Raw genomic sequence first — 27894 nt, forward strand, 5'->3', positions numbered from 1 at the left:
GTTGTGGGACATGCAAATGTTTTAACCTGACCACTGAAATAACGGGTTTTGAAACCCAGCATAGCCTGCATGCATACTTTTGCCTACACTTGTGTTGTAGTATGCATTTTTGTTTATTATGTTAGGATGCAGAAATGATTTTGCAACACATATATTAAGTATGCATTCTTAGTTTTCATACTATATTCTAGAGATGTATACTTATTTTGCAATGCAGGAGTATTTTGTGTACTTACACCGACCAGGCATAACATTATGCCGAAACAGCCCTGACCCATCATGCACTGTGTATTCTGACACCTTTCTATCAGAACCAGCATGAACTTCTTCAGCAATTTGAGCAACAGTAGCTCGTCTGTTGGATCGGATCACACGGGCCAGCATTCACTCTCCACGTGCATCGATGAGCCTTGACCACCCATGACCCTGTCTCCAGTTCACCACTGTTCCTTCCTTGGACCACTTTTGATAGATACTGACCACTGCAGACCGGGAACACCCCACAAGAGCTGCAGTTTTGGAGATGCTCTGATCCAGTCGTCTAGCCATCACAATTTGGCCCTTCATCAAACTCGCTCAAATCCTTACGCTTGTCCATTTTTCCTGCTTCTAACACATCAACTTTGAGGACAAAATGTTCACCTGCTGCCTAATATATCCCACCCAATAACAGGTGCCATGATGAGGAGACACTCAGTCTTATTCACTTCACCTCTCACATACAGCTCTGGGGAAAAAAAATAAGAGCCTGCCCAATCTCCAGATTTGAACCTTATTGAAAACCTCTGGAATGTCATCAAGAGGAAGATGGTCACAAACCATCAAGCAAAGCTGAGCCGTTTGCTTTTTTGCAAAAAGAATGATGTAAAGTTCCCCAATAGCAATGTGAAAAACTGGTGGAGAGCATGGAGCCGAAACGCATGCAAATCAGGGATATTCCACCAAGTACTGATTTCTTAATGTTGTTTAGCCATTAGCATTAACACAATTTGTTTTATCTGAGTTATTAAAGCTCTGGGTTATTTTGACGTGTTGTCATTTCCTTTAAATATACACTCTAAATAACAATAGTTATATTATGAATTTAGGAGAAATATTGTCAGCAGTTCACAAAAAACTGAGACTTGACTCCACCCACCACATATGCCCCACCCACCACACAGCATTTTAAGGCTAGGTTATATTCTACTCCATGCATGAATACTCAAGCTGGATGCGCACTGGGATTGTCACTCGTGTAAGTTATTAGAAATAAATGGTACATAACAGTGTGGTGCAATACCAGTGTAAACAGTAAGGCAGTATACAACAAACTAGTGTCTCACATTGCATACTTATGTACTATTCTAACCAGTTACTTACTGCACTAACATTATGTTTGACTTTCATTTAGCCTTCAAAGCTAATTTTTTTAATACTTTTAATAAATACTTTTGGATGTGAGGCAATGGTAAACTGTTTTAACAGTCTGACAGTTAAAGATAACTAGAAATATTTGACAGTTTGACTGGACTGTGGCTCTGACATGCCATCTTGTGGACGTGTCATTAAATCCCCACAGAAAGTAAAGTGGTCATTATGTCAACAATTGCAGCTACTTTTTTTATTGTTTTAATTATGGTCCATTTATCATCACTAATCAGCATTCCTGTCTTGGAGGTTATGGTCTGATTGGATGTCTAAATTTTCATCCACCTGTGAAAGAGCTCTGGCATACAAGACTTGTTTTAAAAGATTTTTTAAAGCTTGCTTTTATTTATTCATTTATTTTTGCTTAGTTATATGTAAGCTCAGGACTTCAATCCACCAACGATTCCTTATTTTGGCAAATTCCCACTAAACAGCTAATAACCTGGGAGGAAGAAAAGCTCTTAGAGGAATAGTTTGCATGAAAGAGGTATTGCTTTCATTTCAGCAGGAAGACGTTTATTTCTGAATGGTTCTTCAATCCAAGTTTCACATCGTAGTTAGAAACCAGACCATCAAAATCAGCATTTTTTCTTTCTCTTTTTCTTTTATTTTCTTTTTATAGATGTACTGGGCTTGCTTTGAGCATGCATATTTATTTATTTATTTATTTATTTTTGCCCACATCTTGCATGCATTATTAAGGAACTTAAGAAACCATACATTTTACTAGAAGTAGCTTCTGACACAATCTGACAAACCTGACCAGCTTCTTTTAAATATAAAGGCATTACCTCAGACCAGGTTTTAAATCTTGTAGATCTTGTAGTATGTTTTATAGTATAAGTATCATTACAAATACAGTCTTAATGGTTTGTATTGACCTAGAATTATTCTGTATTTAGATGCTCATATTCATGCACTGCTAATCTTTAAGCATGCTTACTTATTTCTGAACAGTTAAAATGTTTAGACAGGAAGTACAGTATTTAAGCAAGTGTTTTATTTCCATGTATAACATTATGAGCACTGAGAGGTGAAGTGAATAACACTGAGTATCTCCTCATCATGGCACCTGTTAGTGGGTGGGATATATTAGGCAGCAAGTCCACATTTTATCCTCAAAGTTGATGTGTTAGAAGCAGGAAAAATGGGCAAGAGTAAGGATTTGAGCGAGTTTGACCAAGGACCAAATTGTGATGGCTAGACCACTGGATCAGAGCATCTCCAAAACTGCAGCTCTTGTGGGGTGTTCCCGGTCTGCAGTGGTCAGTATCTATCAAAAGTGTTCCAAGGAAGGAACAGAGGTGAACTGGCGACAGGGTCATGGGCGGCCAAGGCTCATTAATGCACGTGTGGAGTGAAAGCTGGCCCGTGTGATCTGATCCAACAGACGAGCTACTGTTGCTCAAACTGCTGAAGAAGTTAATGCTGGTTCTGATAGAAAGGTGTCAGAATACACAGTGCAGGACCAACACAATTTTATGCAGGTGGTCATAATGTTATGCCTGATTGGTGTATATCTCTCATCTGATTGGATCAGCCAATTTCCACTAAGGAGATCAGAGTTTTTTCCTTTTTTAAGTATGGATCTTATCTTATCTTTCTAGTAGTCATAGTTATCATGCTCAGTTATTATTTAAGCATCCAAATGAGTAACTCAGTAAGTAGATTTCTATTCATGCTGTTATCCATTAACAGCCTCTAAACCCTGTAAATGCAGAATAGGAATTGAGACCATTTGAGAACCTTAGCTATAATAAAATATGATCTACATCATACTATGTAGTGAGCCCTGTGGATACATAGTTTGCATGCATTTTATGTATTACTTGTTAGAAGCTTCTTTCACTTTATTGTGTGTATTTTATAATGTTATAAAGTTTTTTTATACTACAAATATGTTTAAAAGAGAAGCCCGCTTGCCTAGTAAATAATTAAGTATTACATATTAGAACGTAGAAGTGATCTGTAAATGGGGTGAGATAATTTCATGGGCCATTGAGACGAGCAGAAAAGTGGCCTGTGAGCAAAAAATGTCCAGAACAAAGGACCTATTGTATTAACCATCAGGATCAATATTTATGTTAATCTATCATGAAGATCAACATTTACTCATCAGGATACTTTAATGGTTATATAGCTGGTAATGACCATAACTGCTATCAGGTCATTAAATATAAATATATAAAAAATAAACAGAACTTAAACCATGCACGCTGCATTAGAATAAATTAAAAGAAATCAGATATGGTCAGGACACACTGATTGGCACTAGTAAGATCACTTGACTTCTGTGAGTGTGAGTGTGTGTGCACCAAAAGACCATATGGCAGACAGAGATAAAGTATCCCTTATCCTATACAGAGGGTAGGGGATGAATTTGAGAACCCTAAAGGCAATGAAAAAGGCCTGCTCCCTATAACCCAAAACTACTACCACTGTCACTGGTCCTATAAATAGACTCACAACCTTTGCCTTAATTTCTAATTGCAAAATATTTCTCTAAACCGGCTGTGTCCATGCCTTTTTTAACATCAAAATACCCAAGGGCTAGTCACCAAAGGATCACTTAGCAAAATACTGAATATGTATAAAATTGTACTGGCAAATTGTAGAGTTCTTGTTTCCAGTGAATTCGTACTGAATTCTAATTCGTGCACGTGTAATTAGAGGGAGGGGAGGGGTAAATCGACTCTTAAACCTCTTAATTTGAGCACGAGGAAATAATTACACAAGAGGGAAATACCACCAAATGCGTAGCAAGTGATAAATAAAATTGGTGTAGAAAAGCGGAACTATGTATGTAACATTATTATTTCTAGTGGAACAGTTAAAGTGATCGGACAGGAAGTACAGTATTTAAGCGTGTGTTTAATTTCCACCTAAGTTCGATCAAAAACCCGCCTCATCTGCACAACTATTAGTTGGTGTTGCTTAAAGATTTCATATGATTGGGCAGCTGGATTACAACTAGCCAATTACAATTGAGGAGGCGGGAGTAGTTGGAATACGGGTGTGAAATAAAACGTGCTCGAGAATGCGATGGTGACGAGCGATCTGCCGCTAACGGACAAAGAGTGAGCGATCATCCAAACACATCACTGACAGTCCTGCTAGGGTCAGGAGTTCTTGTGCAGGATTTGGAGAAGAAAACACGGAATTTCGGCTCAGAGGTCCTGATATGAGAGCTTGTCCACTTCGGGAGACGGGTAATTAAATGTTAATATTTATAAGCAATGGTCGTAGTTGGTGCTTCGTTAGGATGGAGGCGGTATAGTGAGTGATAGTGAACATGCCGGAAACTGTAATGATCATATCATTTTAATTTATTTAGTTTAATTAGAGATGAAACCATGGCCTGTTAGGCTGCTGGAAATGTACAATATTGCGATCTTTTTTTATTTATTTATTTTGGCGTTACAGATATGTTCCGTGTGATTGTTAATAGATGCTTAATAACGCATGAGTGTTAAAGCTTTACTAGCTGCTGCAGTCAGCTTACTTACAGCATCTAACGGGTTATAGCTAGCAGTATGCTAACTGACGTGTATACTGAATGAATTAGATGTGCACCTTAAACACACACACACACATATATATATGTATAAATATATATCGAATTGTTCTGGGAGATTTTTTTGGTGTAAACGCGTGGGTATAAACAAGCCCAGCGTGGCTGCTGTATCACGCCGACCTCGTTTGATCTGCGCGTCAATGTCGCGCGATGGCTAGGTTACTATAGTGCAGAGACCGAATGGGCGTGGTTATACGGCGAGGGGCGTGGCTTGGCGTCTACTTGCATGGGTTCAGATGAGGGTTTAGTTCGGTTTTTAATAAGCAGTTCAAAATATTTAAATAATAAATTTTCTGGACTTAAAGGTAAAAGTCCACTCTAAAACACGTCAAATGGATTTCTTTAGTAATATATGTGATGTGGTAAAGGTTTCTGGTGCTAATCTGGTGCGTTTGTGGGAGAAGTCTGTGGTTCTGACGTCATAATGTTATTGCTAGCCCAGTTATAATAGCATCTAATAGGAGAAGAAAATGACACAATGGCCAGGTTTTACTTTTACAAAAGAGCCCCCCCCACCACCCCTCACTCTCTCTTTTCCGACGATGTTCAACATATTAATGACAAATGTCAGACTCAAAGTTCTAGTATGCATTGCGGCTATATGAGTCAGTACTGCTGAGTTATGCCAGGCTCGACTAGTCGGTGATGTACGAGCCTGGTGGCACTGACGAGAGCATTAGTATGAAAGTTGAAGCTTTGTGCTTGAGCAGGGGAGGAGAGTGAGCCGGACAGACGCTTCATTCTTTAAGAAGGGAGGAAGTAAGGGCAAGGAAGGAAGGAAGCAGGCACGGCTTTCAGCAGGTAGTTAAACGGCATTTAAAGCTGTGAAAATGGATCAACATGTTGATGAAAGAAGTTTAAACCAAAAAGTCTCAGAAAATCACCCCCGAAGAACACGTATAGGTCGTTAACGTTAGTATGCAAGTCATACAGGGTGGATTTTTTTCCCCCTTTAATTATTCTGTCATGGTCTTTATGAAGTGCAGACTTTCTGTGTCACCGTCTGCCAGATAGCTTCATGTTACTAACGCACACAGCTGCTTCACTTAATCCTCAGAGGTCAAAATCTCACTATCAGTGTGTCCTGACCATCTTTGAATTTTGTTTTCTCCTTTTTTAATCCGTTTTAATGTTGCACATGTTTTTCTCTTAATTCTGAGGTTCTCAGAGTAGCGACAGACTTCCTGCGTTCTGTGGCATATAGCTGATTTAATTATCTATCTGAAACCAACAGCGGTGAAGATCGCTATCAACTATGATCAGCTGTTGTGAAGATGAACATACCAGCCTGTTGCTGAGTACGGGTGTCAGTGTGGTACTGGTTTGAAACTCCAAAACATGACTTGGCATCTTAGGATTAAGACACTCTAATGGCTCATAAATATGAGAGTAAATATTCGCTGAATGCGAGTAATGTTTACAGTTGAATCACGTTCATAAAATAAACGTGTCCTGCAGTCATAATGCCCCATAATTCCCTGAGTGTTTTGTGTGGATGTGTTCGCTGTGCAATCAGGTGATCGTTCAATACAGAGCTTTGAACAGCCACGTGGTCTCAAAAACACGACCTACACGTCAGTGATAATCCTTATTAGCCGCTGAGGTAATAGAAGATAACCCTATTACAGTACATTTATTGTTCAAGAACATATTTGACTACAGGATCACAAACTGACTCTCGACTCCCAGAAGAGTCTGAGTCTGTTCAAAGTGTATTACAACACATTTCTGAGACCTCTGACTGATCTGACCTCGATTTGCTGCTTATAGAGCTGAGCTTCTTTCAGCTTACACTGTTGTTTGTGTCTTGTTTGGTAGCATGTGGGTCAAATGTTTCTTTCACACCCCCACTAAGATTTTTGTATTGGTCAATTTTTGCTGTATCGTGTCTGCGTGTCCTTTTTTTAAGACAGCTTCTAATATGTCTACATACAAAAATACAAGTATACTAGAGAAAAATGGCCACGAGTGACATTCACTCCGTCCATCTGGCCAAAAAGCCCCTGAATAATTCTGCTCTGGTCCTCTTTCACCACGTCATAAACACACACGCTCCGATTCAGCCTTTGTTGCCAAAGAGACCAGAACAAACCGTCTGAATGTATTCACTGTTCCAGGCTTTATAGCACAAGGTAAACTGGAAACACAATAAGCCATTTGTGTCTCCCAGAACTGGTTTTGTTGAGCGATTGGGCGTGCAGGACGAAATAAAAACAACGCAGAAATTTCATTTCTCCTATCAAGACTCGGAGTGTTTCGGGTTTCGCAGATGCCCCTTCATCACAAGCAGCAAAATAAGTTTTTTCTTTCCTTCTGAAAATGGAATAAATATTTTCTTGTAACTTATATGCTCATATTTTAACTTATTTCATATCCTCTGCATAGCTTTAGGATTTCTTCAGTTATTGATATTTGGCCTTCACTTACACCCTGCCTCCAATATCTGTCTTGATTGCATGGCCTGTCTTGTTGAGATATATATATATATATATATATATGTATGTATATGTATATATATATATATATATATATATATATATATATATATATATATATATATATATATATATGTATATATATGTATATAAAAAATAACTAACTCTTCCCCCTTATCTCCTCTCCTCTGGCTGTAGGGCTTGTGCTGGTTGTTTAGTCCAAGACCGGTTTTAATCAGTGATTAGTTTTGCAGTATCTAACATGCTTTTTTTCCCTCCCTCCATCATGTCCTTTAATGTCAGGGTTTTGAAACTGGGACCCATGATATATGTATGTCCAGGTGATCTCTGGATGTTAAAGCTTAGTAGTTAATGTGCTGGACTACTGATCAGAAGGTTGTGAGTTAAAATCCCAGCTCCATCAAACTGCCACTGCTGGGCCCCTGAGCAAGGCCCTTAACCCTCAATTGCTCAGTTGTATAACATGAGAATGTAGGTCACTCTAGATAAGGACGTTTGCCAAATGCCGTAAATGTTATCTCTGAAATATTATTGCTTTTTTTTTTTTATTACATGCCTGTAGTAGAGATTACTATCATCTTGTGTCAGAGTTGTTGTTGTTGTGATTTAGTTCCAGTCATAAACATTATCATCTGTTAACCTGAAGTGAAAAAAAATGTTATTTTAATCCTCACGGCGTAAAAACTGAGGATAAATAACGTCACCTGTCATCTGTATATCACCAGAAAGTGCTGTTAATATGATGAATATGAGGAACAGCGATTAGTCAGGACGAGTGAAAGGTTTGGGATTAAAAGGTGGACGTAGTAAATGCTTGAGTCTGTGTTTCCTTTTTTTTCCAGTTCTTCCTCTGTCTGTTAAAAATGCAGATAAATCCACATAAAGGGAAACTTTTCTCTCTTTAAAACCGTGAGTTTTATTTCCCATTGTTAGGTGATGTGAGGACAATGGATGAAACTTGCAGGTAAAGAGCTGTGTTTAGCTTGGAGTGAGCTACGGGGGGGAAAGTCGAGAGAGAGGAGAGACACAAATGGAGGATTTCTGTGCTTATTCGTTCTGTATTCAACAGAAATGTCTACAGTGAAAGAACAACGTGGTGTATCTTCAGTGAGGCTAAATAACTGGCCAATTAAGTGACCAAACATTTGTCATCTTTGCTTCGTTTGACCCTGGAATCGTCCAATGAGAGTGGCTCTGAAGTTGCAACCTTGTTGTAGTTTGAAGTTAATGAGAGGCGACTTATCCAGGGTGCTGCTCCAGAGCGCTAATCACTGCTAATCTAATCCAGAGTGGATTATCAAAGCAGACGCTCTGTGTTTCTGTGTTTTTGAAAAAGACGGCCCCTTTGTCAAGCCCACTTTACTGAAACAGTTACCTTTGGCTAGCAAATTGCTAACAGAGAGAGAGTGTGTGTGTGTGCGTGTGTGAGAATTTTTTTTTGTTGACGGTTAATGGACGTTCTCTCGCCTCATAGTCCTGAAGATCTCAATCCCCTCGGTTTGTGCTGACTCAGGTTAATGCGGCGCCTCCTCAAGTTTATGGGATCTCGATTTGTTCTTGCTGTCATCATCACAATCTCCTACGCCGGGATTAACATTAGCATGGCATGTTAGCCAGGCAGGGAGTGGATAGCCTCCTTTCTCCTCTGACCTTGTGGGTTTTTATGAGATAAATGCCAGGGGGATTCAATTGACTTTTTATAACCTATCGAACAACCAAAAGAGTTTTCCAGATTCTTCTATTCTTCACACGGTATTTCTTTGGGTGTACAAACCCACAGTGACGATGCTGAACCAGGGCACTGTGATGATCTTCACAGGGATCTGTGGGGCGTTAGTGGTCATGGCTGTGGCCTACTACGCCTACTGGTAAGTTTCTTGCCATGGTGTATGTAGATTTCTTTCGTATTAATGCTTGAAACTGGCTTTTGTGTAAATTTAGTTATGTGTTGTAAATGTTGTAGCGAGACAGTTCTTGCTAGAGAGCGTTTTTCCCCCTCATTGGTTTAGTAGTTTTAGTTCTTCACCTGTTGCTCAGGACGAATTTCATGGTTAAGGTGTGAGTACTATACTCTGCGGTCATGTGGGTTTTTATTTTGACAAGGTTCAAAGCTATACAGAGCAGCCTTCAGCATTTTTGTGTCGAAAGACTGCCACTTCAGACATGCAGGTGGCCATCTTGTGGTTTTTTTGTTTGTTTGTTTGTTTGTTTGAGGCTAACCTAAGTGATGAGGCAAGCATGGCAGCTTTTTACTCATAATCAGGTTCATCCTTTCATGTCTAATCTCCCTTTCACTCGCCTTCTCTTCCTATTTAAAGATTGAAAAAGAGAATGCTATACTTTTCTTTTAGATTTTTCGGTGTCTGAACAGACTCTCCGGTTACACAGTGGCCTTTGGTCAGTGGTATCAGTGTGAGGCTGGGCAGAGTTCTTCTTTTGAAGTGGCCTTTTCACAACAGTTGCGACACACAAGAAGTAAAACTGCAGACTAGTTCAACTACGTTGAAGTGCGAGGGAAATTGTTAGCTGGTGTTTGACTAGCAAACTTCTACAAGCATTCAGAAAGGGGTTGTTCATCATTGTGATGAGTACATGTTGGCTAACTTGAGCGGTGGATGAGCAAACGTCTGAATGGCCGACATCACTTCACATCACACATACCAAAAACCTGTGGTGAGGGTGTGACGTTTTGTTCTTGTTAGGTTTACTGACGGATTAGAAAACATGTGTTGGTTTGTACAGCAACTGTTTACGCAGAAATCAGATTAACGTCTGGCTCGTGTGGACACAAAGTCCTCTGATTATTCAGATTACACAAGTGCATATAAATATATTAGTGTCGGATAGATATCATGCACTCGTATCATCCTGTACATATAAACATAAAGTTTTTACTGCAGAAACTGATTGAACTCTAAACTCTCACTCCAGGGAGTAGTGGGTGTGGCCAAGAGTCACCCTGCTCGAAACGGACCAATCAGAACATTTCTTTCACAGATATTCACGTCCAAGCAAAACCTTTCAAGCAGCTTCTTAGTAAAACCTATACCTCTAATTTTCCAAACATTCATATCTTATTTCTCTTGCTTCATACGTTGCTGTAGTTTCCCCTAAATCCTGGTTCACACACACACACACACAGACACACACACACACACACACTGAGGCAGTTCTCCAGAATTTGCAGACTGTATCCCACAGCATTTCTGGCAGGTTTACCTTTGTCTCTCTTCCCCTCCCACCCCCCCTGTTTTTCATTTATGCTCTCCAAGTCTGTCTTTTGTCTAAGGAACGATTCGTGTTCAGGTTTAGAAACATGTCCTTTCTTGTTTTAGTAATTGATAATGTTAAATAAAGCGCCGTTGCCAGCTCTGATGCAAGCTTTTGCTCCATACGATGTATAACATTTTCCAGACTCTATATCTTTGCTTCTTATTCTTGTATTTTTTGCTTTAAATGAGTCATTTCAAAAAGCAGACATGAGTCACTCGTACATCAGCATTGTGTCAATATTTGGCTTTGAGATGCAAAAAGAGGGCAATATCCGCTTACCGGGCTATCCCACACGTGTTTTCGGCATGATTTCTTTGCACAAACTTCCTTTCTTGTTTTCTTGCACTTTGAAATCTCAGTGATTGATTAAACCAAGGCAAAAGGAGGAAGTAACTCGGTGAAAGTGTGGCTGTGGGATTACTTGCGGTCCAAAAGTTTGGTGTATTGTACTGTCCAGTCTTCTTACAGAGACGACAATGACAACAACAGCCAAGAAAGAAGCTCCAGTCGGTGTAATGCATGTAATGCGCTCCGATTGAAGAAACCTGAAGCGAAACAGACAGCATGACTTTGAGGACTGTGATATACAATATTTGCAAGGGAAAATAGATTGTGTGTGTGTGTGTGAGAGAGAGAGAGAGGCATTGGGAGAATCTGTATGAGCTCTATGAACTTTCACCTAGATCGTGTGAGAGAAAGAGAGAGAGAGCGAGAGAGAGAACAGCGCTATAGCCTGGGGCTTCCCTTTGCAGACTTTCATCAATGTCCTAGTGGATTTTGTAGTCCGGACAGAGAAGTTGTAGGAGCAGAACTTCACTTTCAAGCAGTTCTGTGTTCTTTTGAAGAAGAGTTAGGAGCGAACTAAAATTCTGTCATATGGCTGGAGTCACTCAGGCATGCTGCCAGTGCTTCAAGGTAAAAATAGACAATGGTCATGGAGCTCTACACGTGTGTATCATGGTCCGTGTCCTTCTAAGCTGGGAACCCGGTGCACACGAAAAAGTGCAGGCTGTGGGTGCATGTAGGTCACACCGAGAGTGAACTTTATCCCTTTCTCTCGCAGGTCTGTCGTGTTGAGTGACGGGCCGTGTAAAAGAGGACTGTAAGGACGAAGAACCCCTTGTGGTAAGTTTGGTGTCTTTTTCTTCTCCTCCTCCAGACAGCCGCTTCATGAGGGGAAACATTCGCTTTCGGCAGCAGCACCATAACATAAAGAGGTTCTTCATAATGTGTAATCGACGGCTGCGCTGTTCCTCTTTAGCTCGTACCAGGAAATCGATCACTGTTATTAAGGACATATCAGTTTCGAAAGTACACACGGGTGAAATCAGCTTGTTCACAATTTGCACACTGTGTGAGGATCACCAGCCCTTACGTTATGTTGCATTATGATAATTTACGTACGTATGAATAATTCAGAAAGCTCGTCTCACTGCGCTCGAGTTTAAGTGTTTTTGTTTTTTTAAGTGTCTTTAGAGTGAACGCTCAGTACAGGAAGTTATATTCATCTGATGTTTAAGTGATAATTTTGCCTGCAGTTGCAAAAATAAATGCTATCTAGCTAGCTAATCGTACCGCTATGTTCCCAAGGTCATAGTCAATCTTTCCCGTGTTTTGTGTAACCTCACTTGCATTATGGCTGTGTTGCTTGGACACGTTTTTTTGCTGTACATTGAGAGATTTTAACAACATGCTGTACATTTTCAGGTTTATTTATTTTTTAATCACATTATGTATTCACTTAAGTCCCTAAACAGTGCACTACAGTAGGGCGTGGATCAGAAATACACTTAGCCATTTTCAGGCAAATTAACATGCAAATTCAATCACAGCCACACGCTTTAGTCACTATGCACCGATTCATCCTTTGCATATCTGAATATAGTTTTTGAGATATGAAGACATATTTGCATCACATTACATTATTGCCTAGTGTTGGCCGTTGGTTCTGCTACAATCACACACCGTCTCTCGCCACAGGTGTGCGTGTATGTGTGTGTGAGGCGAGGGTTTGTCCGTCATGGGTGTGTTGGCCTGGCTGAAGAGCCAGTTCATCCTGCAGCTCCTCATCGGCTTCGTATTCGTGGTCAGCGGCCTCATCCTCAACTTCATTCAGCTGTGCACCTGCGTGCTTTGGCCAATCAACAGGCAGCTCTACCGCAGGATCAACACCCGCTTGGCCTATTCGCTATGGAGCCGTGAGTATCTTAATTATGTGCCAAAAAAACAGACAAAGGGTTTCTCTTTCCCATAGGGGTGTAACATAATCGTTGTGTTTTGTGATCCAAATATCGGTATTTATATCCGTAATCGGATTTAAATCCAAAGCGAGCGTAAAGGGATCTTTCTTCCCTTAGCTAAACCTTGGACAAATGATGATAGTATCAGGAACTGCTGATAGATTCGTGGACAATCAGGAAAACATTTATATTGCTGTTCAAGCTGCCGAGTTGTGCTGTGTCTCCTATTATGCTTCCTTTTCTCCTATTTTATGTGAACCTTAATATCCTCCTGTCTGACTTCAGAGTAGAGAAACAGAATAGTTCTCTGATGAAGCACCTTATTGCCTCATATGTCACAGGTTGAGCTCCACTCGCAAAACACGAACAGGGCTTTTAAAATGAGAAAATCAAATAGCATGCTGTTTATTAGGGCTACTTTGCTATACAAGAATTTGAGAAGTCCCTGCGCTTGTGTTCAACACAGAGCATGTGTAGTTTATACAGCGTTAATTAACATTTTTCATTTTTGCAGTTAATAGCTTGTTACATTTATCGATTTTGCTGCCTCACTGACCTTGTTAACAAGTAAAAAGCTTGACCAAACACTACTGCTAGCTATTGCATCTACAGCCGACTCTTAACCAGTTATTATTATTATTATTATTATTATTATTATTATTATTATTATTATTATTATTATTATTATTATACTTTTTTTAATTAGGGTATTAAAATTATGTCGTATAAAATCTAAAATACATTATTTAACATGCTGAACAGAATGTTCTGGAAAAAAAGGATGAAGGATTAGATTGAAATCCATAATATTTCCAGTTACAGCACTTCTCCATTAAACCTCTATCCAGCTCCCAGTACATTTTCCCCTGTAATTCCATACAGCTTTCCCAACACCACACCCCATTCTGTTCCCCGTCATAGCCACAGCCTATATTTCCTAAAATGAATATAACTAGAGTTACTTAAAGCACTGTGGCCCAGGCAGTTACTACAGATCACTAAATAAATAAATGAATGAATGCTGTTAATGTTAATGAACATGGTCTTTGTTTACTTCACCAGCTTCAACTTTTCTGATCGGCTTTCCTGATTAAAAAACTGTGCATTTTAGTTGTGTCTATATTCATATCTGAGTAATTTATTCATATTCGGTTGCACCCCTACAGTATTTTGCTCCACTAATGCATCATTTCTATTGAAATTTCTATAGTAATCTGAGTATATTGTAACTCGGTGATGGAAAAGTTTATTTATAAATGTACATTATCCAGGTTATATATCTTTAAATAGGTGCGTGCTAATGGGAAACACTAAAGCCGGTGCATATGGTGTGTACATCAGTGGACTATAACCATGAGTGAACATTAATGCTCTCTCTCTCTCTCTCTCTCTTTCTCAGAGTTGGTGATGCTTTTAGAGTGGTGGTCAGCAACAGAGTGCACACTCTATATGGACGAGAGTTTTGTGAAAGACTTCGGAAAAGAGCATGTCATCGTCATCCTCAACCACAACTACGAAATCGATTTCCTGTGCGGCTGGGCCATGTGTGAGAGATACGGCGTTCTGGGGGTGATTACACCGAGAACATGCATCTCGTACACAGGAATGCAGGGGGTTGATCTGAACTGAAAGTAATGGGCCCCAGTTAACATACATAAATGAGTTCATGGGCTTTGTTAGTTCTGTTTTATTGTAATCGTGTGTATTGATTTAATATAGCTTAATGTAACATTTTAGTGTAGGTCAGGGTTTTTTTTAATTCCACAGACATGGGGAACCTCCTGCCTCTCACAGTTTGAAGTGTTTCTTACTGTCAACACACCTGGTTCAGTTGATTTATTAAGCTTACTTTAAGGGATAAGTAATTAGCTGATTAGTTGGATCACGTGTGTTGCATAGAGAAAACCTCAGAGGCAGAGGGAGGCTCTGACTGGAGTCGGGAATATTTCTAGGTCAGGAAAGTTTTAGGATATGGGAAAAGTATGGATTAATCGGAATGACCCAAGACTGTACGGTTTCCCTCCACCTTATTTTATGCACTAAAACTAATACCACTCTAGTGTTTTCTCCTTTTTCATGACAGACCATTCATTATTACGAAACCTCAACATCTATCTCTTTTTCTTTCCTTTTATCCCAGAGCTCCAAGGTCCTGGCGAAACACGAGCTGCTGAAAGTTCCTCTGATCGGCTGGACCTGGTACTTCCTGGAGATCGTGTTCTGTAAGAGAAAGTGGGAGGAGGACAGGGAGACGGTGCTTAAGGGGCTCAACCAACTCCGGGATTATCCCGAGGCCATGTGGGTAAGTGTGTTTGAAAGAATTCGGCTGTAATCCTCAGGCAATGGGCTCAAGTACAACATGTGCTGTTGTAGAGAAGAGAAACAGTCAGACTTGCCTGTGTGCTACAGGAATGTTTTGGACTATCTTAACTGGGTACCTTTTACCAGACGTACAGCTTGTAATGCAGGAGAATGTGTGTGACTGATCTGTATGATTTAAGTGAGATATAAATTAAACAAATTGCATAAAATTTTCATGTGTATTACTCGTACCTCATATCTTTAGTAAAGCTGCTTGTGTCAGCCTGGTCAGTTGCAAATGATCATTAGTAATAATATGAACATGCATGTAATTCTGTATGTGGGTCATTTTCTAGTCATTAGCAGGAGACAATAGAGCATCTTCTGCAGCTCTATAACCAAGTCTGAAGCCTCTTTTCCCACACAATGTTTTTATTTTATTACTTAGACTTCTTTCTACAGGTCTTTTTGCAGGTTTTTCCAAACTTAGGATCACTCATTAAATATAAACACTTTTGCACTGACTGATTCGGATGGGACCAAAATGTCAGAGGTGATAATTAGATTGATAAAAACTAGTCCTGTGTAAACAGAGGTATACTTGCCTGACCCGTAACAGGATGGCAGCTTGCCTGACCCGTAACAGGATGGCAGCTTGCCTGACCCGTAACAGGATGGCAGCTTGCCTGACCCGTAACAGGATGGCAGCTTGCCTGACCCGTAACAGGATGGCAGCTTGCCTGACCCGTAACAGGATGGCAGCTTGCCTGACCCGTAACAGGATGGCAGCTTGCCTGACCCGTAACAGGATGGCAGCTTGCCTGACCCGTAACAGGATGGCAGCTTGCCTGACCCGTAACAGGATGGCAGCTTGCCTGACCCGTAACAGGATGGCAGCTTGCCTGACCCGTAACAGGATGGCAGCTTGCCTGACCTGTAACAGGATGGCAGCTTGCCTGACCCGTAACAGGATGGCAGCTTGCCTGACCCGTAACAAATGGCAGTAAATGTTTATCAATGCATCTCGTAATTTGTTGGAATTTGCATTACTGACCAAGCTTAACCGTTTATTTATCTCTGGCATAAGTGATATGATGTAGACTGTCTTCCTGCACATCCATTAAGTACACAGGGTAGCACTGTTGTAGCTGTGGTTGCATAATGACTGTTCTAGCAGAACCTGTGTCCTGTATCTCTAAATTCATTCCCCAAACCGGAAAAATATCTAAAGGTCTGGGCGAGGGAGCAGGTGATGAGACATTGCAGTTTCTGAAATGAATAGAGAGTTCAGGTATTTTATATTTTCTGCAGCTTTGAAACATCTTTGCATTTTATTCTCAAGTTCAGATTCATCCAATATTTTGTATTTAGTTGTTCTTGTGCAGTAATTGTTGACAGTGATGCATGTGATTCATATGCAGGCCTCTGTGTGTGTGTGTGTGTGTCCCTGTTAGTGTGTGTGTGTCTGTGTGTCTGTGTGTCTATGTCTGGGCATTGTCACCAGCCAGATGAGTCTTTTGTATTGTGGTTAATTTGCCCGGCAGGATAGTAAGCATGTATTCCTGGCTCTCCTGGCGGCAATATTAGTGTAAAAAATAAATAAGTAATTAAATAAATAAAGAATGTCATAGACTGAATATATGTATACAGAGATGAGGATCATTTAGGGAAGAGTTACTGTTATTATTATGATTATTATGATCATGATTATTATGATTATTATTATTTGAAATTTATTTATTTATTTATTTATTTATTTATTTATTTATTTATTTATTAGGAAATATTTGAGGAACTACAAATCACCTTACTGTGGTCAATGGAGAACATAAACTAAATGTAAAAATATATGAAAGAATTAATGATGAAACTCGCTGGATTAATTGTATTAAAAATGTGTAGTTTTTTTTGGCAGACAGGATTGTGAATTGGACAAAATGTGTTCAGTTTAGGGAGTTTAAATAGAATTTTTTTTAGAATTCTTTTCTTTCGTATGAGATATTTAACGTAATATCAGCACTGCCATGTGAGGGAGTGTTTGGGTTTGCTGCACTGTGTGTTGTGTTGTGGTGTTTTCTCCTAAGCTACACACCAATCCACGCTCTGACATTCCATCTCACTAAAGAGAGACAGAAAATATGTAGTCTAATGATCGTACTTCTACTTCCCCTGTTTGGTTTGTTTACTGGAGTGGATAATTGCTCACCAGCGTAATGAACAAATTAATGTTTGAAATGTTTATTTTCAGATTTAACAGCAGGTTTGGTTGATAACACAAAGGCCTGGGGGACTCTTTTATAGACCTGATTAGCTGAGAGAGAGATTTCTGACTTCAGCACTTAGTACTACAAGCTTGAAAATAAAAATAATTGTCCAACTACAGAGTACAACATAGATACATGAACTAACTGATTTCAGTCTTGTCTAGGTGTTGACTCAAAAAGTCTAAACTATTTTACTGAAATAATTGTATTCAATTTAGGTGACTGATCATACATGCATCTTAGAATGTAAATAGAAAAACAGTGAGTGTCTGTTTTAACCTAAGGCAACTGATGTAACTGATACATGTTTATACACTAATCAGACATAACATTATGACCACTGAGAGGTGAAGTGAATAACACTGATGATCTCCTCATCATGGCACCTGTTAGTGGGTGGGATATATTAGGCAGCAAGCGAACATTTTGTCCTCAAAGTTGATGTTAGAAGCAGGAAAAATGGACAAGCGTAAGGATTTGAGCGAGTTTGACGAAGGGCCAAATTGTGATGGCTAGACCACTGGATCAGAGCATCTCCAAAACTGCAGCTCTTGTGGAGGTGTTCCCGGTCTGCAGTGGTCAGTATCTATCAAAAGTTGGAATGGAATTGAATTGAATATTATGCAGGTGGTCATAATGTTATGCCTGGTTAGTTTAAGTGCATTAACTGGGCTCTTAGTGATTATTATCTGTAGAGTGCAACACAGGCTGTATATCTGTATCGTCTATACGCTGAGATAAGTCTAGCATTTCTGGATCTTAGCATGATAAAGCATATTATTGTACATCTCCATTAACTATCAGAGATTACCAAGTTCTTTTTGGACCTGTCCAGTGATCTTATCACTGTCTGTTGTGTGTGTGTGTGTGTGTGTGATGTGCCTTCCTACAGTTCCTGCTGTACTGTGAGGGAACACGGTTTACGGAGAAAAAGCACCAGATCAGCATGCAGGTGGCTGAGAGTAAAGGTCTCCCCAAACTGAAATACCACCTACTGCCACGCACCAAAGGCTTCACCACCACACTGCAATGCCTGAAGGGAACAGGTGTGTGACAGCGCTCTGTCTCATACATGAATAACTCTAATCCTGAGGCGACCTTTTATTTACAACATTTGTTTTCCAGTCAAAGCCGTATACGACGTCACACTGAATTTTAAAGATAAGGAGAACCCCACGCTGCTAGGCATCATCAATGGCAAGAAATACAGAGCTGACATGAAAGTCAGGTGAGTGAACTTTAGAAATGGGGTTTCCTCCATTCCTGGTTTTGTACATTTAAAGGTTTTGTCTGCTAAAATGCCTTCAGGATTTGTGATAACATGGATCGGGTGTGATGATGTGACCTGTGGATCCTCTGTGTGCACTGTATATATAACCACCAAATATATATCATTTGGCAGACGCCCTTATCCAGAGCGACTTGTATTTTATCTTATTTTATACAACTAAGTAATGAAGGCCCTTGCTCAGGGGCCCAGCAATGGTAGCTTGGTGGACCTGGGGTTTGAACTCACAACCTTCTGATCAGTATGCCAACACCTTAACAACTAAGCTACCACAACCCCCAGTTTTCTATCCCATAAAGCTACAATGTGCTTAATCAGTAAAAGTTCAGCAACTGCTTAATAATGCCCAAAATACTGATGATGATGAAGAAAGACCAAGTGCTGTACCCAGTGTTAACACAGATCTTCTTCATGATGTGCTCTTCTGTTGTTGTAGCCTAGCTGGCTTAAGTTTCACCATATAAAGTCTTCTGAGATGTTCTTTTTCTGTTTATTGTGGTGGTAGTTCACATCTTAAACCAGTCTGAGCATTCTATTCTGCCCTTTCCATCAACAAGGTGTTTCCCCCTACAGAAGTACAGCTCACTAGATGTTTTGTTTTTCTGTGTAAATTTTGCATAATGGTGTGTGTGTGTGTGTGTGTGTGTGTGTGTGAAAATCCTATCTCGTCTATTTCTGAACTGCACAACATTTCACAGCAACATCTGTGCTACTGTCATTCACTGAGATCAAAATTTTCCCCCCATTCTGTTTGATTTGAGGTTTACTTGAAGCTCTTGATCTGTATGTGTGATTTTATGCATTGTGCTGCTGAGTGCATATTAAACTGCCAGGTAAATGTAATAAAAGTTGTTTAGAGAGCATCTGTTGTCAAGTGTAACATAAACAGGCTATTAGTATCTTGGCTTGATGGATATTTTTGACCCACAGCATTCAGACTCGGAGCAAACAACTCACAGTTTCCATGTAACGACCAAGGGAGCGATTTAACCCAGACAAACAGTTGCCACCTGAGGCATAAAGATAAAAATACCTCCTGACTGTGAGCTATTCTTGGTATCCATCACTGGAATATGTACTCTGGCAAAGGAGCAGGTCATTTCAGGTCGATCACCTGTATTTTTATTTATTTATTTTTTTATTTTTTGAAAATAATATCTGAAGATGTTTATTCCACAATGATTCACACAGGATTGGATCTATAGTTAACATATTTAATTACCATAGAAAGTAGGATCGAGACAAAAACGCACTGAACCTTACATAAATCAAGACTTGACACAGTACTGACCGTTCAGTCCGAGTTACCTTTCGTAGAACAGACATATTTAGCATATGTCTCAATGATGAATTTGACCTTCCTGCACCTGTCATGGGAAGCATGGTGGCTTAGTGGTTAGCACTGTTGCCTCACAGCAAGAAGGTCCTGGGTTCGAAAGCCTTTCTGTGTGCATATTCTCCCCGTGGGTTTACTCTGGGTACTCCGGTTTCCTCCCACAGTCCAAAAACATGTACATTAGGTTGATTGGTCATTCTAAATTGCCCATAGGGGTGAGTGTGTGTGGTTGTCTGTCTATATATGTGACCCTGTGATGGACTGGCGACCTGTCCAGGGTGTACCCCTGCCTTTTGCCCAATGTGTGCTGTGATAGGCTCCAGCAGATCCCCGTGACCCTAATTAGGAATAAAGCGGGTATAGAAAATGGATGGATGGATGGATGCACCTGTCATGTGTTTAATCTCCTTTAATGCAGTAACACTGCCCTCTAGTGGTGTGCTGTACAGGTCTGCATCTCTAACTTGTGTTTTGTGTTCCTCTGAACAGGCGATTCGCGGTCGAGGAGATCCCGGACGATGAGAAGGAGTGTGCTCAATGGCTTCACAAGCTCTATCAGGAGAAGGTCAGATTCCCTCCAATGCCTAACTGAGTTTCTGGTTTTGTGTACTTGTGCGCTCCCAGTCCACTCGAATCGGACCATCATGTTTCTCACTGGTTATATTTACATACAGAATGACTTCATTACAAACAAAATACCCTTATTGTTGAATACGCTGACCCAAAGACCTGCACGGGTTATTTACCCTCACAATGACACTGAAAAGCATGTGAATCCTGACCAGAAGTGTAACAAGCAGTTGCAGCGCTTTAGCTTCACTTTCAGTCATCTGACTTGTGTTTACACGAGTCTCAGCAAAATTCTCCCACAGTGTCTGTATTTGCATCAGCACTAGTAAGGCTTTGAAGTATAAGTCGGATGCACGTTTAACCCCTATCCAAATGCTTACATGTGCAAAATAAACATTTTCTCCCAGGATCACCCAACATACATCTGTACTTTCACATAACATACACAACGACCGTTCAGATGAAGCTTGTCCAGTGATTGAAATGCCATTACAGTTGACTTCATTTGGTTTCTGGTATTGTTTCTTAATATTTTAAAAAGCCAGTAGATTTTGTCATGTAGCTGATACCGAGACACAGCCACAACGTTTCTTTGAACTTCCTTTTAATTCTGGGAAGAAGAAAACAAAACAAAACAGGAAGCTAAAGATTGAACTAACACACAGATTCGGACACTCAGACAAATCAGCAGATGGGCAAGAACACTGCTTCTTTCACAATCTGCAAAGCTCTTGGTACACCCTTGGCTTCAAGTTTAATACTCAGGTTTAAGAAGAAGCTTTTTTTTGTTGTTTTTTAATGGAATAAAATGTGCATCTATTTAGAAATGGACAGCACTCGAATTTGGCTCTTGTAGCACACACCCTGCCAGTACTAAGTGTAACACAAATCTAGGCATACAGTAGATTTGCAGTAACTGCTTGACCAAAACACCTGAACTCTCCTCCTTTAATAAATCACTCGTTCAGAGTCACGCTAGAATTTGAGACTGGATAATGAAAGCGTAAAAAACAAAACCAAAGATCTATATACCTGATAAAATATGTTATTAAATTATCAGCATTGGGTAAACTGTAATAAAAAATATATATTAAAGCAATAAGGGGAACAAAAATGTCCAGATCTGGAAGTTTTGAAGCCACTGTTAGATTCCCACGATACAGTGACTTCGCTGTCAGAGTCAAAATAGTCTTAATTATTAGTCTGGGATGTGTCTTAGGTAAGGTCTTTTCAAGAGGTATCACCAGAAGACGTTTATCCCAAATTCATTTAAAACAAATTCTCAGCTTACTTGATATGGAGTATTTTATATACTTTTAAATCCTATACTATTTAAAATGTCTCCTGTTTAACGTAGTTGTTCATCTATTTAGTCATTTGTGTTTATTTGTTATATATTTCTATTTGTAATTTATTTATTTTTAGATGTCATAAATATAGATCTTGATGCTGAAACTAACTAACATATATGACTGACTTCGCTAATGCTAATTAGTGTCTCTGCTGGATAATAGGATGAACTCCAAGAGTACTATTTCAAGGAGGGACGTTTCCCAGGAAACACGGTCAAGCCCAAACGCCGGTTATGGACCCTGCTCAACTTCCTGTTCTGGGCGACAATACTGCTGTCTCCACTCATTAACTTCGCCTGGGACGTCTTCGTCAGTGGCTCACCTCTCCTCATCATCAGCTTCATGATCTTCCTCATTATTGGTCAGTACTCATACAATCATTTTATATCAATTTACATACAAGTTTTCATTCACTGCAGACACCCTTATAGTCGACTTGGCGAGTTACATTTATCTCATTAATACATCCGGGCAGTTGATCTTTAAGGTCCTTGCTCAAGGGGCCAGCAGTGGCAGCATGGTGGTGCAGCATCTTAGATACCACCTAAAATTACTTGGGTACTTAAATTTATGTTCTAAAACTTTCACTGTCTTTAAATAATGGGTGAAGACTTGCCTCTTCCTGAAGTATAAAAAAAAATAAAAGTTCATTCCACCACCTAGGTGCCAGAACAGAGAACAGTCTCACTGTATATGTACCTACGGTGGAACCATCTCATGTGATGTCCGCTCAGGGCTTTTCCTTGCTACTCTTACCCCTGGCTTGCTTATTAGGGAGCTAAATTGAAATTATATGTAATTGTTTATAATTGAGGGCAGCACAGTGGCTTAGTGGTTAGCACTGTTACCTCACAGCAAGAACGTCCTGGGGTCGAATCCTGGGTTCGAACAGACAGGCGCCTTTCTGTGTGGAGTTTGCACGTTGTCCCCATGCCTCCCACAGTCCAAAAACATATATATTAGGTTGATTGGTAATTCTAAATTGCCCAAAGGAGTGAGTGTGTGTGGTTGGTCTATCTGTCTATATATGTGGCCCTGTGATGGACTGGCGATCTGTCCACTGTGTACCCCTGCCTTTCGCCCAATGTGTGCTGGGATAGGCTCCAGCAGATCCCTGTGACCCTAATTAGGAATAAAGCAGTTATAGACAATGGATGGATGGATGTTTATAATTGAACTAATAGATAGTCAGTTATTCCTCTATAGAACTGGAACCAAATGTCATACATGAGAACAGAAGCTGGGAGAGAACCTGATGTCATTAAAAATTGATATTATTTCCAAGCAGTGATGGTTTACAGGTAAAATAGTCTGCCTTAGCTCTTAATTTGCATAACGTTCCTTACAAACACTGTACTGATTATTTTGTTAAATATGGGATCATGCTAAAATAAAAAGTTCTTTGTTTACATGGACAGTTTTCATTTTCACTCATCAGCTTTATTGGTAGAACTTTGCTAGAAATGTAGATAATTTAACTGAAATATATATTTTAATGTAGAATGTATGCTATTAGAAATACACTACTCACAAAAAGTTAAGGATATTTGGCTTTTGGGTGAAATTTATGGAAAATGTAAAAAGTTGACGCTAAAGTGATCTTATCATGAAAGTAGGGCGTTTAAGTAGAAGCATGCAATGGTGATTTCCTCATCTCAAACAATTTATTGAAACAAAAGTCAACAACAGTGGAGGGTATACCACAACAAAAAAATGTCAGTGTCTCAATAATTTGTCATGTGCCCTTGACCATCAATTACAGCTTGACAACGACGTCTCATGCTGTTCACGAGTTGACTTATTGTCTGCTGAGGCATGGCATTCCCCTCTTCTTGAAGGGCGGCCCTCAGGTCATTGAGGTTCTGGGGTGCAGGGTTACGAGCCTCTACACGGCAACTCAGCTGATCCCATAGGTTTTCTATGGGATTCAGGTCTGGAGAAAGTGCAGGCCACTCCATTTGAGGTACCCCAGCCTCCAGCAGTCGTTCCCTAATGATGCGACCTCGATGAGCTGGAGCATCGTCATCCATGCAGATGAAATTAGGCCTGTGTTGTTAATGCAGGGGCACAATGACTGGATTAATGATGTTATTCAGGTAATATTGGCTTGTCACTGTACCATTCACAAGATGTAGGGCAGTTCTGTATTGAGTAGACACACCTGCCCAGACTGTAACACCACCACAACAGTGGCTGATGAATGGTCTGACGTGACACTTGGGTGCCTCTTAGCTCCCTTAAATGTGCCTGGAGTTGAGTGGCATTCATCATCCGGTTCCGCAGGACACTGTTCACAATGAAGTGGTCATCAACGTGAGAAGTGGCCAAAGGATGTCCACTTCTATGCCTTTCTGTGACTCTTCCAGTCTCTCTGTATCTCTGTTGCAACCTGCTGATGACGCTCTGTGACACTCTAAGCTCAGTGGCCACTTCCCTCTGAGAACATCCTGTTTGAAGCCTCACAATGGTGAGGTACTGTTGATCAATTGTTAGGTGTCATCTTGGTCTCATGATGTCAAAATGTGAACAGCATGATGAAGAGGACTGTTTAAATACCAATTCTAATTGAACCAGAAAATTTATTGGTCGATTCATGGATCAAACACCAGTTGTGAATTTTGCTGTGAAGCACCTTGTTAGAGAACAACAAGTTATGCAAAAAGTACTGAAACACTGAACAGTTGGACATGTGCATTCAAAAGTGTACAGAAGGTCAAATGAAGTTCACCTGGAAAGGTTATAGTGCATTTTAGGTGCATCCTGAAATTTCACCCGAAAGCTGAATATCCTTAACTTTTTGTGAGTAGTGTATGTGAAAAAGCACAGATCCGATAATACACAGTAAGTGTTCATGTATAAATATTGCTCTCTCTCTTAACTGATCTCTGTGTTTTCTAGCTTCCGTAGCTGTACGGCGTCTCATCGGCGTGACCGAGGTGAACAAAACAGGCTCCAGCTATGGAAATGTGGAATCCAAGAAAGAAAACTAGAACTTTCAGCTGGTCTGACTGCCCGCGGCCACTGCATCGCTCACTTTCATCGCTAAGGGCATGGAATCGCCCGCCTGTGCAGTCGTCCTCCTTTTTAACAAAGAAAAAAAAATGCGGGGTGGGGCGGGTAATTTAAAAAAAATGTCAACATGGCATCGAAGCATGTGGGGGTGGGATGGGGAATGTAGATGATTCTAAGTTTATAAACTAGAGTAATACTTATTAATTACGATGATCATTAAAAACGAACAAAGTGTGAAAGCATTCGAGATTATCGTTTCCCTCGGCAGCCTGGACTCTGACGGTTGACCGAGAGGGGATGTGGCAGCTCCGTCCTCTCCTGCTTACTTAGTCTCTCACTAGGACCAACATCCTTAAAGATTTCCACAGCGCCATGCAATGTGGACTGTTTCTGTTTCAGCCCCATAGCTGGGTTTTGCCCATTTCTGGTCCATAAGCATAATAATACCCCTGTGCACGGCTCTGCAGCTCTCCCACTGTCCAGCTGTTACAATTCCAGCTGCGAAATCATACAACACGATCAAGTCCAGGTTTCGGTCAAAAGCTTAACTCAAATTTTACTTAAAACCCGGAAAAAATTATTATTATTATTTTTTTTTTTTTTTTAAGTTGTCTGTGGACAGCAAAGCACAGGTGACAACCAAAGCCTCTGCATTGTAGTCAGAAGACTCTGAGATGAGTCCTTGATTGTGATTAGAATAACTGCAGGGTTCAAAATTAAAAACACAGGGTCAAGAAGAGAAAAAGCGAAGTTAGTTCGGTGCCTCATTATTCCTTGGAATTAGCGTACAGTGGTGAACTGATGAGTCAGCTTCATGTGAAATCTTCTTGTGTTAGGACCACTTCTGTTTAAGACTAGTTAGGGCCTCTTCTGTTTAAGGACTGCCTGAAGAAATGTGACTAAACAACAGATTCGAGTTACATATTAAAATGTTGAAAAAGGTTTGTGGAATTGAAATAATTGCACAGCCCCTCGTTCAACGTTTAGACAGTTGATTAGTAGCTAAATTTAGAACAATGTGAAGTTCTTGAACGGACAAATGGACCGAGAGGTTCGGCTTCTGTAGTTTACTCACTGTGAGAAATGGCTTTGTAACACGATTGAGAATCGTCAATGAGTTTGGATGTTGATGAACTACTTCTCCTTTTTTTTTTTTTCCTAGTTGCGTCATAAATAAATATCCAGACATCATCTCCAATACATTTCCTATTGGAATTTAGCAATAGTAATGAACCATTTGGCTCATGGGTGGTTTGGTGGAGAAAAATTAAAATGTCACTTGATGACCTTCCTTTAGTCTTTGTTTTTGAAATGAAGACTCAACACAGGGCTGTACTATAGGACACATGGCTTCATAGTTTGGTGAGTTAGCCTTGTGTTTAGTTTTGCTAAGTGAGATAACCAACTTTACACTGGATTTACCTTTTATTCTGCCAGTCATCTTACTCCGGCATGGAGATTTTGAAGTTTTTTACCATCAAAGACCATTTAATCTGGGCTAATAGTGCAGCTTTTTGTTTTTAATCTGTGTTCATACAGAAAAAAAACATTTACCACAAAACCTGAAAGGATTTTTTTTTATGTATAATGTGTTGATGTTATGATTTTGGGGGATTTTCATCTGCACTCTGTATCCTCACTTGCACCAAATTTGTGCAATGGGCTTTCACTGTGCAAATCCTGCATGAGTTAAAAGTTTACTAGTGAGTGGTACAGTAGGCCATTTGAGGATTGAAGTTTGTCTTTCTTTTTTTTAATAAACAAATTGACACTATTTCTTTTGAATATTCTATGATATCCAGCTCAAGAGACCAATCATTTGTTGCTATAGCCATGTTTATCACTTGATACTGGAACTAGAGTACCGTGTGGCGACACTTGGATTATTTATCTACTAGTTTAATTTAAGTTTAATTTTTTTTTTAAAAGCACTGATGTTTTATTCAGTAGCACATCCTGGACATTTTATTCATGAAGACTGATTAAAATCTGCTGTTTTACCAAAATGTGCTCTGTGAATGATGGCCTCAGTGTGAGGCTTGTGTGGAGGAGGAAAAAAACACAAGGAGTGTTTCTCACACAGGGATTTCAAATATGTGTGTGAACATCCTCCTTGAGAAGTTTCGAGCTTTGCTATGTCGATGGAGATTGTGTAGAAATAATAAATTAATATAGTAATTAAATAAAAAAAAAATCACAGCATTTCCCCACTTTTTGTGTTATGTACCAACTCAATTAAAGAATTCAGTAAGTGATAGGAACTGGTGTCATTTCATCTTATTTATTTCAAAGCTGAATGTTTTTCTTTCTATTGGTTCTTTGACTATATTTACCATACTGGTTTTAATCAACCTGTAATTTTTTTTCGCAGGCAGAATCCACGCTTTCACTATAAATCCCACATACCTTGAATGAACTAATTACCAGTAGTTACAGGAACAAATAAATCATTGGAAATATGTATGCATTTAGCCTTTTGTAATAGATATAAAAAGGTGACAATTGCAGGGGTTTTGTGATGTGGACCCAGGGTAAATCTTGGTAGATCTTTCTCCATCTTTTTAATGTTATATAGCAAGAAAAAGTCTTCATACTTTTATCAAGTGGCATTTGACTCAAAAAGTGGAAGAAGGTCTGTAATGATTTAACCTTAGTTTCATACATAACCCTGCAATTTCCCTGCAACTTTTTATATCCACTGTACATGTTCATTTTGTAGGTGTTAAATTATCTCCGGTAGGTGATGCCATACACTCTGATGCCAAAAGTTTTGAGATGCCTGCCTTAACCAGATATGACTGCTTCAACTTTTCTGGGA

The 27894-nt window shown here is 39.8% G+C and overlaps 1 protein-coding gene across 2 annotated transcripts; it reads left to right on the top strand.

Moving 5' to 3' along the window:
* Positions 1 to 4456: 4456 nt before the first annotated feature.
* agpat3 (1-acylglycerol-3-phosphate O-acyltransferase 3) lies at positions 4457 to 26830 on the top strand. Of its 2 annotated transcripts, none has more exons than XM_058380545.1 (10): positions 4457 to 4619; positions 11777 to 11838; positions 12694 to 12911; positions 14353 to 14522; positions 15094 to 15255; positions 18411 to 18564; positions 18644 to 18746; positions 20632 to 20707; positions 22227 to 22425; positions 24963 to 26830. In XM_058380545.1, exons 3-10 carry the CDS (start codon positions 12734 to 12736, stop codon positions 25052 to 25054), a joined length of 1134 nt encoding a protein of 377 aa, XP_058236528.1. In that variant the 5' UTR covers positions 4457 to 4619; positions 11777 to 11838; positions 12694 to 12733; the 3' UTR covers positions 25055 to 26830. The 2 variants fall into 2 exon arrangements, with proteins under 2 accessions (XP_058236528.1, XP_058236529.1); XM_058380546.1 differs by lacking the exon at positions 4457 to 4619 and adding an exon at positions 11323 to 11628.
* Positions 26831 to 27894: the final 1064 nt, after the last annotated feature.

The sequence above is a fragment of the Hemibagrus wyckioides genome, linkage group LG26 (assembly GCF_019097595.1).
Source record: "Hemibagrus wyckioides isolate EC202008001 linkage group LG26, SWU_Hwy_1.0, whole genome shotgun sequence".
Taxonomy (NCBI): Eukaryota; Metazoa; Chordata; class Actinopteri; order Siluriformes; family Bagridae; genus Hemibagrus; species Hemibagrus wyckioides.

Bases quoted from the DNA above. Each gene is read 5' to 3' on its own strand.
- agpat3 (XM_058380545.1), top strand. From the start codon at position 12,734: ATGGGTGTGTTGGCCTGGCTGAAGAGCCAGTTCATCCTGCAGCTCCTC. The intron at 12,912-14,352 runs GTGAGTATCTTA...TCTCTTTCTCAG, and splicing joins GGCCTATTCGCTATGGAGCC to AGTTGGTGATGCTTTTAGAG. The intron at 14,523-15,093 runs GTGATTACACCG...CTTTTATCCCAG, and splicing joins AGAGATACGGCGTTCTGGGG to AGCTCCAAGGTCCTGGCGAA.